Source organism: Hoplias malabaricus, chromosome Y, assembly GCF_029633855.1.
Source record: "Hoplias malabaricus isolate fHopMal1 chromosome Y, fHopMal1.hap1, whole genome shotgun sequence".
NCBI lineage: Eukaryota > Metazoa > Chordata > Actinopteri > Characiformes > Erythrinidae > Hoplias > Hoplias malabaricus.
The window spans coordinates 87,320,434-87,340,252 of record NC_089820.1 but is presented as its reverse complement, the minus strand read 5'-3'; the positions used below and the strand labels follow the sequence as shown (position 1 = coordinate 87,340,252).

At 43.3% G+C, this 19,819-nt stretch overlaps 3 protein-coding genes across 3 annotated transcripts in view; 2 read left to right on the top strand and 1 right to left on the bottom strand.

The window, feature by feature from the left end:
- The first annotated feature begins 90 nt into the window (after positions 1-90).
- LOC136678583 (acetylcholine receptor subunit gamma-like) lies at positions 91-8,772 on the top strand. The gene is made up of 12 exons (XM_066656624.1): positions 91-151; positions 842-975; positions 1,513-1,557; positions 1,719-1,840; positions 1,942-2,097; positions 2,244-2,341; positions 2,465-2,665; positions 4,148-4,262; positions 4,636-4,750; positions 5,588-5,813; positions 6,166-6,299; positions 8,581-8,772. The coding sequence occupies exons 1-12, from the start codon at positions 91-93 to the stop codon at positions 8,770-8,772; spliced, it is 1,599 nt and encodes a 532-aa protein (XP_066512721.1).
- A 1,010-nt stretch (positions 8,773-9,782) lies between these two features.
- On the top strand, positions 9,783-16,195 carry LOC136679794 (phospholipid scramblase 2-like). Its single transcript, XM_066658470.1, has 7 exons — positions 9,783-10,098; positions 11,303-11,377; positions 11,521-11,713; positions 13,934-14,045; positions 15,082-15,181; positions 15,654-15,712; positions 15,801-16,195. The coding sequence occupies exons 1-7, from the start codon at positions 9,783-9,785 to the stop codon at positions 15,825-15,827; spliced, it is 882 nt and encodes a 293-aa protein (XP_066514567.1). The 3' UTR covers positions 15,828-16,195.
- A 1,074-nt stretch (positions 16,196-17,269) lies between these two features.
- The window catches only part of LOC136679086 (eukaryotic translation initiation factor 4E type 2-like), a 13,289-nt gene continuing 10,739 nt past the window's right edge, over positions 17,270-19,819 (bottom strand). Inside the window, exons 6-8 of the mRNA XM_066657369.1 lie at positions 18,840-18,976; positions 18,344-18,426; positions 17,270-18,112 (exon numbers count right to left, since the gene is read on the bottom strand). Of these exons, the coding sequence (XP_066513466.1) occupies positions 18,378-18,426; positions 18,840-18,976 (186 nt within the window). The 3' untranslated portion in view covers positions 17,270-18,112; positions 18,344-18,377. The remainder of the gene's footprint in view (positions 18,113-18,343; positions 18,427-18,839; positions 18,977-19,819) is intronic.

Sequence of the window (19,819 nt, the reverse complement as noted above, 5' to 3'; positions counted from 1 at the left end):
GTCACTCACTTTAGTACAATCACACACTCATTCTGAGAGGAAGAGAACTAGAAATGCGAGGGAGTAAGTGCTGAGCCGAGCTCTGAAATCATGACGGCACACTCTCTATCAGCTGGTACTGTCTGGACTCTGCTGAGCCTCCTTCCCTCAGGTAAGACACTGCTTATTTAACTCTTTCCTTTTTTACTCAGTATTTAACATCATTTAATAAATAAACTGAGGACTATTTACAAACTTCTAGTCTCACTTCACACTGATATTAACCCACACTGACCTATATAAAGGAGCAGAAAGTATCAGTGTATTCTACACAGTAAAATAATAACAGACCTTTATACATTTTCAAGAGAATTAACCAATCAGATCGTTGTGTTTAATAAGCTGCGTCTAAACGGTGAAAGCAGGAGGTAAATATTAATTTACCAGTTTGACCAGTGAGCCTCTCTCTCTGTCTCTTTGTGTGTGTGTGTGTGTGTGTTTGTATTTGTGTGTGTGTGTGTTTCTATTTGTGTGTGTGTGTGTGTGTTTGTATTTGTGTGTGTGTGTGTGTGTTTCTATTTGTGTGTGTGTGTTTCTATTTGTGTGTGTGTGTTTGTATTTGTGTGTGTGTGTGTGTGTGTGTGTGTGTGTGTTTCTATTTGTGTGTGTGTGTTTCTATTTGTGTGTGTGTGTTTCTATTTGTGTGTGTGTGTTTGTATTTGTGTGTGTGTGTGTGTGTGTGTGTGTGTTTCTATTTGTGTGTGTGTGTTTCTATTTGTGTGTGTGTGTGTGTGTGTGTTTCTATTTGTGTGTGTGTGTTTGTATTTGTGTGTGTGTGTGTGTCTGTGTGTGTATACACAAGTGCTGTGTAATCTGGAGGGGGCCTTGCAGAGTGACCTGATGAAAGGATATAACAAAAACATCAGACCAGTGGAGAACAACCGTGACATCACTGAGATCAAACTCAAGATGACCCTCACCAACCTTATCTCCCTGGTAAAGTGAAAAACACTAATGTTGCCAAAGCCAGTAGGTTTCTGTTTGAGTAAATTTTAAACTGTTCGTATCGATAGCGGAATTATATCAACAAAGGTTAGGAAATATACTGTGATGTAAATACGTGGATGTGGTCAGATCTCCATGGGAAAGTGTTCTCAGAAGAGTGAGAGACTGTGGAGAAAAGCACATGTGCCTCAGACCACCACGCCCAGTACCAATGACCAGCTAGGCATGTTTATCCCTGTCTTGGGTGTGATGGAGCAACACTGAGTCACTGAGTATCTGTAACTGACCTCACTAATGCTGTTTCAGCTGAATGCAGGATTACGAGCTCTAAAGCCTTACTACAAGAGCTGAAGTTCCACCACAAAAAGGGATATAAACTCCTTGATTTCAGAAAAAAGAAATGTTAGAGCAGTCTGCAGACTTTGGGACAGAGTTTAAAAATGTTGACAGACACGTAGATGGAAAGTCACTTGATCCTACCACATTCTACCTCCCTGAACATCTGTCTTTTCTACTGTGCTTCTGCAGAATGAGAAGGAGGAGACACTGACCACATGTGTATGGGTGGAAATGGTAAGAAGTGAAAACATCAAAATATAACTTTACAGTGAACACTTACTTCTTAACAATGATTATTTTATACGGCACTTAATCCATGCATGTGGACCGTGTGGAGAGCAGCCTGGGCTTTGATAACTCACTTTCTCTTTCTCATTTGTCTGTTCTTGTTGTAGCAGTGGTATGACTACAGACTCAGGTGGACAGACAGGTCTGGGTTTGAGGCCTATGAGAATATCACACGCACACGCATTCCCTCTAAATCCATCTGGCTTCCAGATATAATACTGGAGAACAAGTGAGGCCCAACAGAAATACTACTACTACTACTAATAAAAAGAAAAGCCAGTTTCTCAGCCCTAATCTTGTGTCCTCCCTTCTGTTTGTGAATGTGTGTAGTGTTGATGGACATTTCGAAATCACCCTCTACACCAATGCTTTGGTAGATCCAGACGGAAGGGTCTACTGGTTGCCCCCCGCTATCTACCGCAGCGCCTGTGCCATCAAAGTCAACTACTTCCCCTTTGACTGGCAGAACTGCAGCATGGTCTTCAGGTGGAGCTTCTTTACACACAATACTTAACACTGAATGTAATGATGTCTCCACAGACTCATCAACACTGACCCAATATCTGAACACCAGAATTCTCCATCAACCACAAACAACAACCGTGTTAAACTGTACAAACGCTGATTTACAGATCTCAGACCTACAGCGCTAATGAGATTGAAATGAAGTTGACTGATGAGGTAAACACCACTGTGGAATGGATTGAAATTGATCCAGAGGCTTTCACAGGTTTGTCAGCCGTACTACAGTGTATTGTACTCTACCATGTTTCCTTATAGTAGCCTGAGTGAATGGTATTCATGTTTCTTTGACTTTTCATCAAAGAAATCTGCATATGCTCTGTCTGGCTAGAGAACGGTGAATGGATCATAAAGCACCGGCCAGCTAAGAAGGTGATAAATGAGCGCCACAGCCGAGATGACCTCGACTATCAGGAGATCATCTTCTACCTCATCATCCAGAGGAAGCCACTGTTTTACGTCATCAACATCATCGTGCCCTGTGTCCTCTTCTCCTCACTCGGTCTGCTCGTCTACTTCCTGCCCGCTAAAGGTACGACACATCAGGGAGGATGATGGAGAGGGAAGAGGGAGGGTGGTGAAAGTGAAAAAAGATACGAATTAGTTAAGATTATTTTAAACTTATTTTAGTGGATAGCTCTTGTGGCTGTGTTGAGCTGCTAGTGAGCAATGAGGAGTGAAACCCCCCACAGATACTGGATGATCAAAAAAACAAACATATTTGGCAATTTAAAAATCCCAGGTGGACGCATTTTTTAGAGAGAGAACATGTTCGGTGAAAGGAGGACGTCTGGTCACCCTGTGTTAGCCTATGACTAGACGATGATGTTCGGCTGGTTGCTAGGCGGAATTCGATCAAAACAACAGGCCCTAATGGTTGTACACATTTTTTTTAATGAATTTTGCCAAACTAAGAATCCTAAAGGATACGGTACAAATATTAAATTCACGGATTTAAAGGCTAAGCAGCAGCTCTATGAAAGTGTCAAACAAATAAATACAGTGGAATTTGAGTTCCTAACTTGTGTTTATTGATCGTCAGAAAACATGTTATTTCTTACTAATTGAAGGAATAAGGTTTAAAAGACCGTTGGTCCCTCTGTAACATGGAGGTAAACAGGGTAAGGACACTCACTTCGCCTGTTTTAGTTGGTGTTAGTTAACGTTAGCTTGACTCGCTAAACTCGGTGCTCAGATTATACTCGGCTACGTAGCTGCATTACGGAGGTTTATAGTGTCGGATGAATTAGAGTTCGACTTCGATCACATTTACAAGAATAACGGTACCTCTACATTTGAGTTTAGCTTATTGCTAGGCTATTGTCATGAATAATGTTGGTTATTTAGCTAGATACTGTCATAACAGTCAGTCATAACGGTGTTTTACCGCGGCGTTGTTCCGCTGTTGTCCACCAGTGACGTCACGGTCGCGTTCGAGAATTTCCGTAGCGAGCTCGGGTTTTTCCGTCAGTTTAATAAAATTGTCAGTTTTAAAGTAAATTAAGCAGCTATTTTCATTTTAATTCATACTTATATCTGTCAGTCACTACAATAATGTGAGATATTCATGGAGGTCCATTAAGCAGTGCTTAGCCTTTAAAGTAACTTACTTAGAAAGTGTTTAGAATGTAATCTTTTCAGATTTATCCTGGTGTATAATAATCATTCATTCATTTTCTGTAACCTTTTTGGGAAGAGTCTAAAACGCTTGGTGAAAAAAAGCTTAACGTTGTTTAATGCACTAACACAACAACCTGGGAACACCACACTTTTCTCAATTACATCTGATCATAAGTGCTGTCTACTGCTGAAACAATCAAACTGTGACAATAGGCCATTCACGCTCTATAGATATTCATTCCTAAGTAGAAATAAGTACACATTCTTTACCGAGACCACACTTCTGCATCTGAACTATTCTTATATTTTACAAACTCTTGAACTTTAATGAACTAACAGGTGTGTGTGTGTGTGTGTGTGTGTGTGTGTGTGTGTGTGTGTGTGTGTTGATTAGCTGGTGGTCAGAAGTGTATAATGTCTGTCACCATCCTCTTGGCACAGACAGTTTTCCTCTTCCTCATCGCTAAGAAAGTTCCAGAAACCTCTCAAGTTGTGCCACTGATTGGGAAGTAAGTGGATGAATTATTTTGTGTAATGATTATATACAGTAGCTGCCTTTATATTATACACTGAACGATCACTGGATTAGGAACACCTACCTCCTGTCTGCACTGACTGCGCTCAGGACCCCCACAGAGCAGGTGTGATATGGTGGTGGATCATTCTCAGTGCTGCAGTGACACTGACGTGGTGGTGGTGTGTTAGTGTGTGTTGTGCTGGTGTAGAGTGGATCAGACACAGCAGTGCTGCTGGAGTTTTTAAACCCCTCAGTGTCTCTGGTGTTCCTAATGCAGTGATGGTTCAGGGTGTGTGCTCTGTTAAAGCCAGTCTGTATGTTTCCTGGCACTGAACTAAGTGTCTTGTTGTGTTGTGTTTGCTCAGGTATTTGATGTTTGTGATGACCGTGACTACAATCACTGTAATGAACTGTGTGGTAGTTTTAAATGTCTCTCTGAGAACCCCCAACACACACCCTATGACCGATAAAGTCAGGAAGGTAATTTAACACACACACACACGCGCACACACACACACACACACACGCACACACACACACACACACACACACACACACACACACACACACACCACTGGTTTAAATGACTGAGGTGGCTCTACATTTCATTTAAAAAAAATAATAATTTTTAAATACTAATCGTATACATTTCCTTAAATGGAAACCTGATTGTTAACCCTTTAATATCTTAATAGTGTAAGTGATGTATACTGAATGTCCAAAAGAATGCAGACACCTCAATCAAGGTGCATCTGTTTTGGCTACAGACAATAAACTGTGCAATCAATAAGTGGTGTAAATTACACTTAACATACGAGTTACAGTAAACATACACTGAGTGAACTAGTCGTATGTTATTTGTTACTCTAATGCTCTAATAATGCTGAAATTATTAATAAAATAAGTCACTAATAGAAACAAACACAGAGCATGTGATAATAATCACTAATAAAACTATCACAGAATACACCACTGTACAGTGTTACACCCCACAACGCTGTAAATAAATTAGACTTTTACAGCACTAAGCTCATAAATAACATGCTGCAGAAATAACACACGACTAGTTCCCTCAGTGTATACCAGTGTAACTTAATGTGATTTCAATATCAGTAATGATTAGCTACAAATCACTGGTTCCACAGTAGTACACTTTAAATACACTCTCTTTTTTCACAAGGGATTCCCATTCATTTTAAAGTGTTGCTTATGAAGTGTATTCTGATGTTTGTAGAGAGTAGGGCCTGTTAAAAAAGAAGAGAGGGTGCGTATAAAGCCGCTTGAATCATAAGAATTCCTCTTTATTCTGACCCTCAGATTTTGTTAAACATTTTTCCTCGGCTGCTGAGGATGAGAATGCAGCGCTGGACTCCTCATCGCGGAGTAAACGGAGTGGACAGATCGTTCCCTGTGAGGAGGCGCAGCTCTCTGGGACTCATTATGAAGGCAGATGAATACATGCTGAAAACAGCACGTTCTGAGCTGATGTTCAACAAACTGAAGGAGAGGGATGGGCTCATTGGGAACGCTCTGGAAAAGATCCGTGAGCTTTCCACACACACACACACACACACACACACACACACACACACACACACACTATAAAAGTCAATAACAGTAGATTGGTGAAACCCTTCGTGCTTTAGACCAAAACATTATCAAGCAGTGCCTCTGACAGTGCATTCATGTGACCTTTAATGTTCTAATGTTTAATTTTTTATTGTTTTAAATAGAACATGTGACATCAGCCTACGCTGACTGACCTACAACTTATAATCAACCCTATAGTGGATAAACAGCTGTGGATTCCTCCCACACTGGATCTCTGGGTGTTAGATGGGGGTTGGAACTAAACTGAGGCTACATCATATGACTCAGCGTTTTTCTTACCACAGACACCAGTCTTGGAGGAGACACAGAGCAGGACCTGAGCTCCAGTTTGGCCCTGGCCTCAGCAGAGGTGAAGCAGTGTGTAGAATCCTGTAAACACATTGCTGAGAGCACCAAGCAGCAGAATGACTTCCAAAGTGTGAGTGCAGACACAACCAATACAATATGAAAATAAAACAAAAATATTTAAAAAGGGCGGCACGGTGGTGCAGCAGGTAGTGTCTCTGTCACAGCTCCAGAGTCCTAGAGGTTGTGGGTTGGAGTCCTGCTCCGGGTGACTGTCTGTGAGGAGTGTGGTGTGTTCTCTCTGTGTCTGTGTGGGTTTCCTCCGGGTGACTGTCTGTGAGGAGTGTGGTGTGTTCTCCCTGTGTCTGCGTGGGTTTCCTCCGGGTGACTGTCTGTGAGGAGTCTGGTGTGTTCTCTCTGTGTCTGCGTGGGTTTCCTCCGGGTGATTGTCTTTGAGGAGTGTGGTGTGTTCTCCCTGTGTCTGCGTGGGTTTCCTCCGGGTGATTGTCTGTGAGGAGTGTGGTGTGTTCTCCCTGTATCTGCGTGGGTTTCCTCCGGGTGATTGTCTGTGAGGAGTGTGGTGTGTTCTCCCTGTATCTGCGTGGGTTTCCTCCGGGTGATTGTCTGTGAGGAGTGTGGTGTGTTCTCCCTGTGTCTGCGTGGGTTTCCTCCGGGTGATTGTCTGTGAGGAGTGTGGTGTGTTCTCCCTGTGTCTGCGTGGGTTTCCTCCGGGTGATTGTCTGTGAGGAGTGTGGTGTGTTCTCCCTGTGTCTGCGTGGGTTTCCTCCGGGTGATTGTCTGTGAGGAGTGTGGTGTGTTCTCCCTGTGTCTGTGTGGGTTTCCTCTGGGTGACTGTCTGTGAGGAGTGTGGTGTGTTCTCTCTGTGTCTGCGTGGGTTTCCTCCGGGTGATTGTCTGTGAGGAGTGTGGTGTGTTCTCTCTGTGTCTGTGTGGGTTTCCTCCGGGTGATTGTCTGTGAGGAGTGTGGTGTGTTCTCCCTGTGTCTGCGTGGGTTTCCTCTGGGTGACTGTCTGTGAGGAGTGTGGTGTGTTCTCTCTGTGTCTGTGTGGGTTTCCTCCGGGTGATTGTCTGTGAGGAGTGTGGTGTGTTCTCCCTGTGTCTGCGTGGGTTTCCTCCGGGTGATTGTCTGTGAGGAGTGTGGTGTGTTCTCCCTGTGTCTGCGTGGGTTTCCTCTGGGTGACTGTCTGTGAGGAGTGTGGTGTGTTCTCCCTGTGTCTGTGTGGGTTTCCTCCGGGTGACTGTCTGTGAGGAGTGTGGTGTGTTCTCCCTGTGTGGGTTACAGACAATTAATGAATGAATGTCAGTCTCTAGATAGTAACTGTAAGAGTAGGACTATTATGATTTGAAGAACCAAAGTGATTGATCATACAGTGCCTTGCGAAAGTATTCGGCCCCTTGAACTTTTCAACCTTTTGCCACATTTCAGGCTTCAAACATAAAGATATAAAATTTAAATTTTTTGTGAAGAATCAACAAGTGGGACACAATCATGAAGTGGAATGAAATTAATTGGATGGTGTCAAACAAATAAAAAACTGAAAAGTGGGGTGTGCGATATTATTCTGCCCCCTTGCGTTAACACTCTGTAGACTGAAATTCTTGCCCATTCTTCCGTGCAAAACAGCCGGAGCTCAGTGAGGTTGGATGGAGAGCGTTTGTGAACAGCAGTCTTCAGCTCTTTCCACAGATTCACGATTGGATTCAGGTCTGGACTTTGACTTGGCCGTTCCAACACCTGGATACGTTTATTTGTGAACCATTCCGTTGTAGATTTTGCTTTATATTTTGGATCATTGTCTTGTTGGAAGATAAATCTCCGTCCCAGTCTCAGGGCTCTTGCAGACTCCAACAGGTTTTCTTCTAGAATGGTCCTGTATTTGGCCCTATCCACCTTCCCATCAATTTTGACCATCTTCCCTGTCCCTGCTGACGAAAAGCAGGACCAAACCATGATGCTGCCACCACCATGTTTGACAGTGGGGATGGTGTGTTCAGGGTGATGAGCTGTGTTGCTTTTACGCCAAACATATCGTTTTGCATTGTGGCCAAACAGTTGGATTTTGTTTGAAGCCTGAAATGTGGCAAAAGGTTGAAAAGTTCAAGGGGCCGAATACTTTCGCAAGGCACTGTATTTCTTGTATTTCACAATATTTAAATGATTTTATTTTAATAATGTAATGTATTTACATTATTTAAATTGTACTGATTCTCTTCTACTTTGGAAAAACACTGATATTCTCAGGCCTTTATGGAGAGTTTAATTTGACTTGTGAACAGCTGGAATAAGAGCAGTGCTAATGTTTGTCCTGGGGATAAGGAAGCCTCTGAAAAGGATTTGTGGAGCTCTGTCCGGATGTTTGCGCTGTGGATGATCCTGCTTTGCTCTCTCCATAGGAGAATGAGGAGTGGTTCCTGGTTGCCAGGGTGATTGACAGGCTCTGCTTCATCACCATGGCGATGCTGTTTGTTCTGGGGACCATTGGAATCTTCCTCATGGGTCATTTCAACCAGGCCCCTTCTCTGCCCTTCCCCGGAGACCCCAAAAACTACCTGCCCACACTGGCCCCTGTGAACGCTACAGGCTGAGGGAGTACGGACCATGACCTGATCACAGTCTGGAGGAGAACCATTTTTATCCACTAAAGTTTGCTTGTGCTTTTTTGAGTTTTTAATAAATATTGTTTGTTTACACCTCATTTTGTTCTGTGCGGCTGTTTATTCTGAAGCCAAGAATGTGCCACAGTGCCGCACTTTTATTTTTATATCTGTTGTTTAGAAGTATGATCTCTCTCTCTCTCTCTCTCTCTCTCTCTCTCTCTCTGTCTCTCTCTGTGTGTGTGTGTGTGTGTGTGTACTAGTATATAGAATATAACACATTGTGGGGACCTGGTAACCTGTTAACACTCATATTCTGGGTTATTTTCTTCCTGGTGGAGGACCACCAGCTGCTCCACACAAAGTAAATCATTACATTTTATGATGGAGACCTGTTTTAAGGTTGTGTTAAAGTCAGGGTTAGGATTAAGCTTGTAGCACTTAAGGAAATTAATGTTAATGATAAGTTTCCACAAAAAGAAAAGAAGTGTCATGTCCCCATGATTCACAGATACAAGTGTGCGTGTGTGTGTTTTCTCACTAAGAGCTTTGAGTAGGGTCTAAATTACATGCATGAGTGGTGTTCAACACGGCACATCCTGGAGTGAGGAGGATAAGAGAGGATATGACCTCACGAACACAAGTTACACTGCAGCCTTTAAGAGGTTTCTGGGCGCCCAGCATCAGCAGAAGTGCCATCCCCCAGACCCTGCTGTTTCAGAGGGCAGTTGATGCAGTGAGTGTAAAGAGCATTCAGAGACACAGAGGAGTGAACAGAGCCACGGAGGGGTGCTCCGAAACACAGAGGAGTGGACAGAGCCACGGAGGAACAACCCCAACGGTGAGAACATCAGTTCTTCGTCTCTTAATGATGTCGTAGCTTCAGGAGCATGTTGTTATTTTGCTTGTTTGTTGTGGTGAAGTGCTAGTAATTCATTTTAATAGGAGTCCTTTCCCTAAGCTCCAACTCTCTGCTTCCTAACTCTCTCTCTCTCTCTCAGATGTCCACTCTAACAGCGCAGCCTCTGCCGTTTAGTCTGGAGAGAGAGAAGCACATAGAAATGCTGGTCAGAAATATCAGCAGGAAGTGGAGACCCACCGCAGATGTGCAGGAGCCCTCTACCCTCTCTGACTACACACAAGCTCACGCTGCACAGAATGCAGTATCCAGTGAAGGTGAAGGAGGTCTGACAGCAGGTCAGAAGCTGAGCAGTGTGGACACAGAGGCGCTTTGGATCACTGAAGGGTTACCAGCAGCTCTCACTGCTCTTAGAACAGTCAGTCAGCTGCACATCACTGCCAAACCTGAGCTGCAAGGTGAGAGGTTCAGACCAGAACAGGAAGTTAAAAAGAGATGTGTTTTGTTCACTTCCCACCTCCACAACCAGCACTGTCAACTGCTTCCCATAAATTCAGAATTAAAAAAGCTTATAAACCAGTGTTTATAATGATCTGGCAGTGACTCAGTATTTCATTTTCATTCATTCAATTTTTGTAACCGTTTATCAGAATTATTTAATTTAATATCAATATCTAGTATCAGCATTTTTCTGAATGCTGATTAGGTTCAAACTGGATTGTTGTGGGCCGAAGATGTGTCAACATTATATTTACTATTATTATAGTGTTTTTAAAAAACATTAACGTTCAAAAACAGCCCACAAAAACAAAAAAGGTCATTGTGTACATTTAAATATCCATCCATTCATTGTCTGTAACCCTTATCCAGTTCAGGGTCGCAGTGGGTCCAGAGCCTACCTGGGATCATTGGGTGCAAGGCAGGAATACACCCTGGAGGGAGCACCAGTCCTTCACAGGGCAACACACACTCACACATTCACTCACACACTCACACTTATGGACACTTTTGAGTCTCCAATCCACTTACCAACATGTGTTTTTGGAGCGTGGGAGGAAACCGGAGTACCCAGAGGAAACCCACGCAGACACAGGGAGAACACACCACACTCCTCACAGACAGTCACCCGGAGGAAACCCACGCAGACACAGGAAGAACACACCACACTCCTCACAGACAGTCACCCGGAGGAAACCCACGCAGACACAGGGAGAACACACCACACTCCTCACAGACAGTCACCCGGAGGGAACCCACGCAGACACAGAGAGAACACACCACACTCCTCACAGACAGTCACCCGGAGGAAACCCACGCAGACACAGGGAGAACACACCACACTCCTCACAGACAGTCACCCGGAGGAAACCCACACAAACACAGGGAGAACACACCACACTCCTCACAGACAGTCACCCGGAGGAAACCCACACAAACACAGGGAGAACACACCACACTCCTCACAGACAGTCACCCGGAGCGGGACTTGAACCCACAACCTCTTGATCCCTGGAGCTGTGTGACTGCGACGCTTCCTGCTGTGCCACTGTGCTACATTTAAAGATGTCATGGTTAATTAAAGAATGCAATACTTCATCATTTACAGGTTACAAATGCAGTTTAATCCATGAACTCCGGCACAGATTTTCACTACCGTTTCAGGTCCACGATGCACCTCTCACAAAACATACAGCATTGCCTCCGAAACCAGACAACAGCTGTTTGTTGCTGTGGAAGGTAATTATGGGATGAGATGTTAAAAGCTCATTACGTTTTTAAAGTTACTGAACACCAATGATAAATAAATGGAAAAAAACATTGTCATAAACATCTCCCCAGTGCTCATTCACACTCTTATTTCTGCTCTTTCTCTTTTTCAGAGAGCTCCTGCGTGTGTTTGCACTGCTGTGGTCCAGCTCGCTCCTGTTTTATCCAGGGGTTTCAGCAGGACCACCAGCCTGTTTTCCAGTTTGAGAGGCCGCTGAGGGCAGACTCGTGCTGTCTGGGATGCTGCCTGATGGAAATGAGAGTGTACACGGCTCAGAGGGAGCTCATCGGCACCGTGCATCAAAGGTACCCCCTAACACCCCCCAAACTAACCACTAGAAATCTGTGTCGTGTCTCACAACTGTCTCCGTTTATAATCAGAGGTTTTCACAGTCTCAGAAAAGTGAGTTCAGTCTACGTCTCACGCTGGAGTTGATCCAAAGGCAAACAGAGAAGCACTGGCCTGGCTCATGGACTAACTGCATTCTCTTAAAGAATCGTTTCCGAAGTCTCATTCAAACTAGAACAGAGAAATATTTCATATTATATTTTAATTCAATTATACGTCAAACATTTTCTAATACACAGGATGAATAATTAAAGGGACACTATGTGATATTTTTAACTTAAAATTATAGCTTCAAAATCATTGTGATGCTCCACTAAGCTGTGATTGGGAGAATAGAGCATCTGTGGTTACTACTACACGCTCAGCACTGCAGAAATTGCACTATGTAAATTCTGGAGGAGGGTAGGAAACCACATTCCTGCATTTTTTTGAATTTGTTTTTACCTTTATTTGTCATTTTACAGATGTCTTAAACCTAACAACGACACAAAATATTATATTAAAAGTTGTATTTTGATTTAAATCCTGATGTTTGGGGTACTTTAATATCTCTGCTCACCCCATGTTACATCACTGTTTTTGGCTCTGAGAGCTCAGTGAGAGGGTCACTACAGACAAACCCCTGTTCTCTTTCATCTGCCAGCTCTCTCTCTCTCTCTCTCTCTTTCTCTCTCTCTCTCTCTCTTCTAGTGCCAATCTGATCTATTTCCTTTCTTTCCCTCACACTTTCTAACTCATGTCCGTCACACACCAGGAGCAGTGTCTGTGCAAACACACAGTTTAGATGTCTGCGTCTCATAGGAGTCATGAAAAATGATACCAGTTCAGTGAAGAGTCCAACAACCACAGAGGAAAGTCCAGATCCTGTCTATTCAGCAACAGCCAGCTTCTTATATTAGTTTTCATTTGATAGAAGGGACAACCTTTAAACAAAATGTTTAAACTCATTGAATAAATTGTAAAGTGATAACTGAAAAAACACAATTCAATTTATAAAACGTAGTATTCAATAAAAACAGAAATCTGTCGCTTGTTAATCTTTTTCCTTTAATTGTCACGCCCTTGTTCTGTGTCTGTTGTCCCTGTTTATTATTGTTCATGTCTCCGCCCTAGTCCCGCCTCCTCGTCCGTGTCTCATTTGTAACCCTGCCCCCTCGTTATCTGTTTCAGGTGTCCCTTGTCTGTGTGGTGTATTTCAGTTCCTTGTCCCTCTTCCTTGTGTTGGACATTCCACGTTTGCTTGTCTCTCTTGATTGTTTCTTGATTTGATTCACATCCCTGGTCTCATTCTTCCTTGTGTTTGTGAGTACTGTGTTTAGTTCTGTGTTCTAGTTTAGCCTCTGTATCTCTCTCAGTCTGTTTAGCTCTCTCTCGGTCCAGTTCTCTCTTTCTGTCTGTGTCTCTCTGTCTAGATCATTCTTTATCTAAGGGTCCTGTCATGTCCTAGTTTGTCTGTTTTATCTTCTGTTTAATAAAAATCTGTTTTATAGAAAGTGCGTCCGCCTCCTGTCAGTCCGCACGATCCTGACGTTAATGAAATGACAAAAGTACGAAGAGTATATTTTAAAGTGAGTTGGTGCACGGTAAGATTACCGTTTTAAACTAAATTCAGTGGGTGAATATAAAGCGTATAACAGGATTGTCCAAAAACACCCAGAAATGAAAGAATAGGTGGTTTGTGACTGACACCTTCCAGCAGCACTGCTGTATCTGATCCATTTCTGCCAGTGCAACACACACTAACACACCACCATCATCAGTTTCACGCTGAGAATGATCTACCACCTGATGATCACTGCTCTGTGGCGTTCCTGTGGGGGTTCAGACCTCTGAGGCACGGGTGAATGGAGGTGTGGGTGTAGTGTGTCGTTCAGAATATTTCAGATTTTTTATCATTTATCTTCAAGTAAATATAAAAATATAATTTTAATGTCCACATTTGCCTCCAAAGTTCAGTTTGATCTTCCTCCAGAAAGGTGTATTTAGGCTGAGATTAATAACTCACACTGACTCTTCTCAGGTTTTAGATCAGTGTTTATATAAAAACGGAGTCTGTCAAATAAGCTTTTTGATCAACTGCTGATTTTAAAGGCTGAAGCAACAACATTCTCTACTTTAATCCTAAGACATTTTAACAGAATATAAAAGGCCTGATCTGTTTGACATTTCTGCGTCAGGTGGAGTATGTTCACACCATATTTTGAGGTGTGTGACGCTGCAGGCTCTTCCTCCGTACGGATACAAGGCTCCTGTTTTCCAGTCCGTTGTCTCGCTGACCAGGAGTTTCAGGTGAGGGTCCTCCAAGCTTTAGTCATGTGCCTTGTGTCTGTTGATTCAGTGATGTGTATTTGGTGTGAGTTCATCAACATCGTTCTCCTGTAGAGCCAAGAGCTTCCAGACACACTCTGCTTTCACAAGTGAACACGCTTCTGAATTTGTAACAGCACACAGTACCATCTCATTTAAGTCTTCATTTATTTGGCTGTAAAATGAAAATGCTTCCTGAGTTGGATTTGTCGAAGTGTTTGGATTGAAACTAGAACAAACTTCTACTGTTCTATAAAACATCTTTCAGAAGAAAATATATTGATGTTTGTAACTTTTAAAGTGCACTGTGGCCAAAGTGAAAACTATAATCATCTCTACAGCTGTCACTCACTGTATCCTACAGGCACAGACAAGGCATAGCTCTAGTATTCATTTTTATTTATCTGTGCGGTGCCACTGTAGTTTGAGGGCAGTTTCAGGACTGGAACATCTCTAATGATGTGGGATGAAGGAGGATGTTTATTAGTTGTTGAATCTGTCCCTCCTTTGCTTTGGAACATTGCTGTGATTGACACAAACACCGCTGAGGTCAGGTGCAGATGTTATGACTAATCCAGATGTTGGATCACAGATCATCTAAGAATTATTAACCGAAGCTCTTCCACAGATCAACGCAGCCTCATCTTCACCTCAGACTCATTTATGGAGGTTATTTCTATGGAAACTGTAAAACGTGTGTAATATACAGTCTGTGTCTACAATGGCTGCACTTTAGAAAGGTTCACAAAGTGTTGGACTTAAGATGAATATGAGGATGGTCTCAGAATCTTTGTCGATGATGAAGGATACAACATGCATTCTGTCACATTGGTGAAGACATAACGTCTCTTTAAATGATCGGTTCACTGTCAGTAAAATACTATTTAATCCATTTATTTATTATTATATCTAAAGAGCTCCTGGGTTGCGGTGGGTGTTTATTGAAATAAAGTGACAGTGATTCCTCCTGAAAACAGTGAAATCTCCTTAATGTTTTATTCTGGCTCTTCCACTCGAGGTTGTCTCGGTGATCGGCGAACGCATTGGAAGTATATGGAAGAAATGGCCTGGCTACAACGAGCCCCGTAACATGGACCATGAGCTTTTTGGCTTGGACAGTAAGTTCTCCCAGCGTCCACATGCTGGCGTATTTTTACCTGGAGATGTTCTGCAGTGTAAGTTGCTATCGAGAAGATGTAGGATTTATAGTTTTATAGAAACATTGACTAGAACATCTTCTCTGTTAGTTTCTTTCCTGTTAAATCTAGTACACTAGCGTGCCCTGATAAACACTGAGTAATGAGCTGCCGGGCTGCGCTGTGGCTCTCTAAAATGGGTTGCTATCTGCTCCTGGAATTTGAGTTTCTAGGTTTAAACCCTCCTGCAAATCTGTGAGGAGTTTGGCGTATTCTCCCTGTGTGTGCATGGGTTCCCTCCCACAGTCAGTTGGTCAGTTGGCTATGCCACTACTGATGTTGGTGACAGTAACAGTCGCCCTAAAGAGGAGGATGCAGCAGTTACAGAAAATCACTGAATGAATGAGTGAAATTTTACTGTGTTTATAACGGACTGTGATTCTGTCTTTCTCAGTTCCACAGAATCTGTGTGTGAAAACCAAAGTGCTGCTGCTTGCTGCTGCATTTCTCCTGGTGAGTTTCTCCTCTGGCAGATTCAAATCTGAATTTTGATCTTCCTGAACACGAACCTGAACACTACATCACTCTGCTGTCTTTGCAGAATCTTATGTTCTTTGAAATGAGCTGAAGCATCAAAGGAAAACAGGAGCTCAGAAGGAAGCTAAAAAACAAAGCCTTAAAAATGTAAAGGATTTAAAAATAAATTAATAAATAAAAATGACTGCTGTTAACAATTAATGCATTTCATTGATTGTATAATTGTCAGATGAACAAATCTGTAATTTAAATTACAGTGCAGTCTGTACATATTTGTCCAGTGACACATTGTTTTTGCTAATTTTTGTGGTGTGTTCTCCCTGTGTCTGCGTGGGTTTCCTCCGGGCGACTGTCTGTGAGGAGTGTGGTGTGTTCTCCCTGTGCCTGCGTGGGTTTCCTCCGGGTGACTGTCTGTGAGGAGTGTGGTGTGTTCTCTCTGTGTCTGTGTGGGTTTCCTCTGGGTGACTGTCTGTGAGGAGTGTGGTGTGTTCTCTCTGTGTCTGTGTGGGTTTCCTCTGGGTGACTGTGAGGAGTGTGGTGTGTTCTCTCTGTGTCTGTGTGGGTTTCCTCTGGGTGACTGTCTGTGAGGAGTGTGGTGTGTTCTCCCTGTGTCTGCGTGGGTTTCCTCCGGGTGACTGTCTGTGAGGAGTGTGGTGTGTTTTCTGTGTCTGCATGGGTTTCCTCCAGGTGACTGTCTGTGAGGAGTGTGGTGTGTTCTCTCTGTGTCTGCGTGGGTTTCCTCCGGGCGACTGTCTGTGAGGAGTGTGGTGTGTTCTCCCTGTGCCTGCGTGGGTTTCCTCCGGGTGACTGTCTGTGAGGAGTGTGGTGTGTTCTCTCTGTGTCTGTGTGGGTTTCCTCTGGGTGACTGTCTGTGAGGAGTGTGGTGTGTTCTCTCTGTGTCTGTGTGGGTTTCCTCTGGGTGACTGTCTGTGAGGAGTGTGGTGTGTTCTCTCTGTGTCTGCGTGGGTTTCCTTTGGGTGCTCCGGTTTCCTCCCACGCTCCAAAAACACGTTGGTAAGTGAAGGCTCAAAAGTGTCAGTGAGTGTGTATCAACCCGTTTAGTTCCCACCGTGCACCCAGTGATTCTGGGTTGGCTCCAGACCCATTGTGGCCCTGATCTGGATACTTGGTGACAGAATATGAATGAATGAACTGTAGGAGGAGCCTCAGAGCAAAAATACCAAATTGTACCTACTGTTCCTTTAAAATGTCAGCTTTTATGATTCTTTGAAATTTATTATGAAAATGCTAAAAATAATTGATTGGAAAGTTACAGCTGATATAAAATGGACCAGCGTGTGGAAACCCGACCTTTCCAAAAACGTTCTTGTTGCTGTATGCACTCAACATGTACTTTCCCCAGAATTGTAGAATTGTAGTGTGTGTTACTGAATGTAAAAAGGGCACACCCCTTATTAACTCTATTCCAGAGGAGGCATTGGTTGAGCAGGTGTTTACAAACATTTGTTGTATGTACAGACTGCGGGGTGTTGACAGCAGTGGACAAAAGGACATCATGCCATCGTCCAGAGTTAGCAGCATCTGCATATTCAACATTTATTGCTATCATCAGTCAATTGTAATAAAAAAACATTACCTTAAACACCAACAGTTCCAGAACCAACAACTTCCAGGTGGTATGTAAAAGATGTAGTCGCACAAGAGTTAAACCTCTACCATTCTTAAATTTTACTTCCTGGTGGAGGAGAAACAGTTCTGGGTCAGGGGTAAAATATTGGAGCACAGCAACTGCGCTGTCCTTCCACGGTGGAGTCACAGAAAAACCAGCAGAGGCCAGTCCTGGCCAGGCACAGTGCGATAGGCAGCAACGTCTCTTAGGCATCAACACCATCAGCTCGACACAGAAAAAGACGAGGAGCAGACCCCATCTTCTTCCAATTACTTTAGAAATATATATATATATTTTTGTTTTATACAACAGCTCTAAATTCAACAACATTCCTCTCTTAACACTGTAGTTAAAATACTGCACTATAAGATGCAACCCTGTCTGTTACAATGTAAAATTAAAGTACTCTTTCTAAAGGGGGCTATACGTGTTGCTGAACATTCTATGAACATCAAGCTAATTAAGGTAAATGTGACCTTCCTGTACAAAATGATACACCGTTTCCACCAGCTTTCGTCTGAGCCACAGTAGGCGCTGTCTCCGCGGCATGTTTCTGCAGGCTCCCCCTGCTGGACCGAGAGAGAGAGCTTGCAGTCATTGAGCGCTGGCTGCGGAACCTTTCAGGGGTGTTTCAGCTCCACAAGCTTTTAACAGAACAACGTCTCGCCAGTTCTCAGTGTCCATTTAGTTTTTGATTTTAAAAATGGTACAAATATCTTCTTCATCCACAAAGAAGTAAACAAAACCTAAAAATAACAAAAAGACAAAGCATTGTTACACTATCCATTAACGACCGTGTTTTACATTGAATAGGTGCTAAACATTTCAATTTACTGGCACAGTATCACATTTACAGCCAGCGCACTGCCACTCTGTGGTTAATTAGCTCCATATCGTTACTTACAACAAAACATTAAAGAATTCATAAGAGGTTTAAAATGGTTTCTGTTCTGTTTGGAGGGTTATGCTGCTCTTACCCCTTGCATTTTTTTTTTTGCTTGTGATGAATAGCTAGCGACCACCACTAGCATTCACCAGACCATGGAAATCCTCCCAGGCCCTGAGAACACACACACACACACATTAGAAAAATGCACAAACACTTCCCAGTCAGAAATGTAAATCACTTTAAAGGAACACTAGGTAGAGTTTGGGGGTTTGGCCCTGGGGCTCCCCTTTGTGTAAATTAATTTTACAAAACTATACTGAAACCAAGGGGGAGGGGGTGGTTTCCTACCCTACTCCAAAACTTACATAGTGCAGTTTCTGCAGTGCTGAGTCCAGATTAGCAACAACAGAGGCTCGATTCTCCGTGTTACAGCTCAGTTTAACATCACAATGATTTTGAAGCTGTAATTTCAAGGTAAATATATTACCTTGAGTTCCTTTAATTCTCTCTGTGTGTGTGTGTGTGTGTGTGTGTGGAGGCAGGTTGAGACTGCATTCAATGTGTATGTGCACACATTTACTCACTTGATGCTGTCAGTGTGTGTTTTGTATTCCATGATGGTGTTTGGGGGCAGGTTCAAGACCCGGCGCAGTGTGTCTCTGATGCGAGCAGTAGTTGCCTGGTCACTTGCTGTTTTATTCCAGATAGAAATGATATCCTCCTAAACACACATTCACACAATACATTAGAGCCATGGCTTTCAAATTAAGAGCCTCACTTCCAGTTAACCCTCGCAAGCCCAGCTGAAGTGTGCTTTTAACTGATGAGTTCAATCAAGTACAAAAACAGAGAAAATAATTAAAAAAGTTAAACTTGGGCCTAGCCCCTGCCCTCCACTGCTCGGTGTAAACAGTGAACCAAGGCTTTCATCTTACCACTACTTTGTATGAACCCTGTCATACTACCATAGCTACAGCTTTTTAGTTATCTCACTGGTAACTGGTGACCGCCGATCCCTCCCTCCCTCTGCTTTTATTTTTCACAGGACAGTTTTGCCCCTGCTTTACCATGAACCTACTGACCCCTTTATATTTTTGCCCTTTGCCTGGTTTTCTTTCTCCTGTCTCTCTCATGCCTTGAGACGTCCTGTTCCTGCTGCTCTCCAGTGTTGCCCTGATCCAGCCCCTGACCCTGTGTGTCCAGTACAAGATCCTGGCCTTGTCTCACCCACAGTATCACGCTTGGTTGTGCATGCTGTTTTATCTCAAATTAACTCTGCACCTGCTTTTACCCTACGACAGAATCACTGCCACCTCCTCCTTCCTCAGACTCATTTCACTAATGTTTCACCTTCACTTTACTGTAACACAATATCTCCATCACTTCACTTTTACTTCTGTTCTGTTCTTGGTTGTGTCTCCGGTGTCGACCCGAGGAGGATGTGTTCCCCGTATGACTCTTGGTTCCTTCCTCGTGTGCTGAGGGAGTTTTTCCTTGCCACTGCTGCCCCTGGCTCGCTCATAGGAGCTCAGACCCAGATCTCTGTGAAGCTGCTTTGTGACAA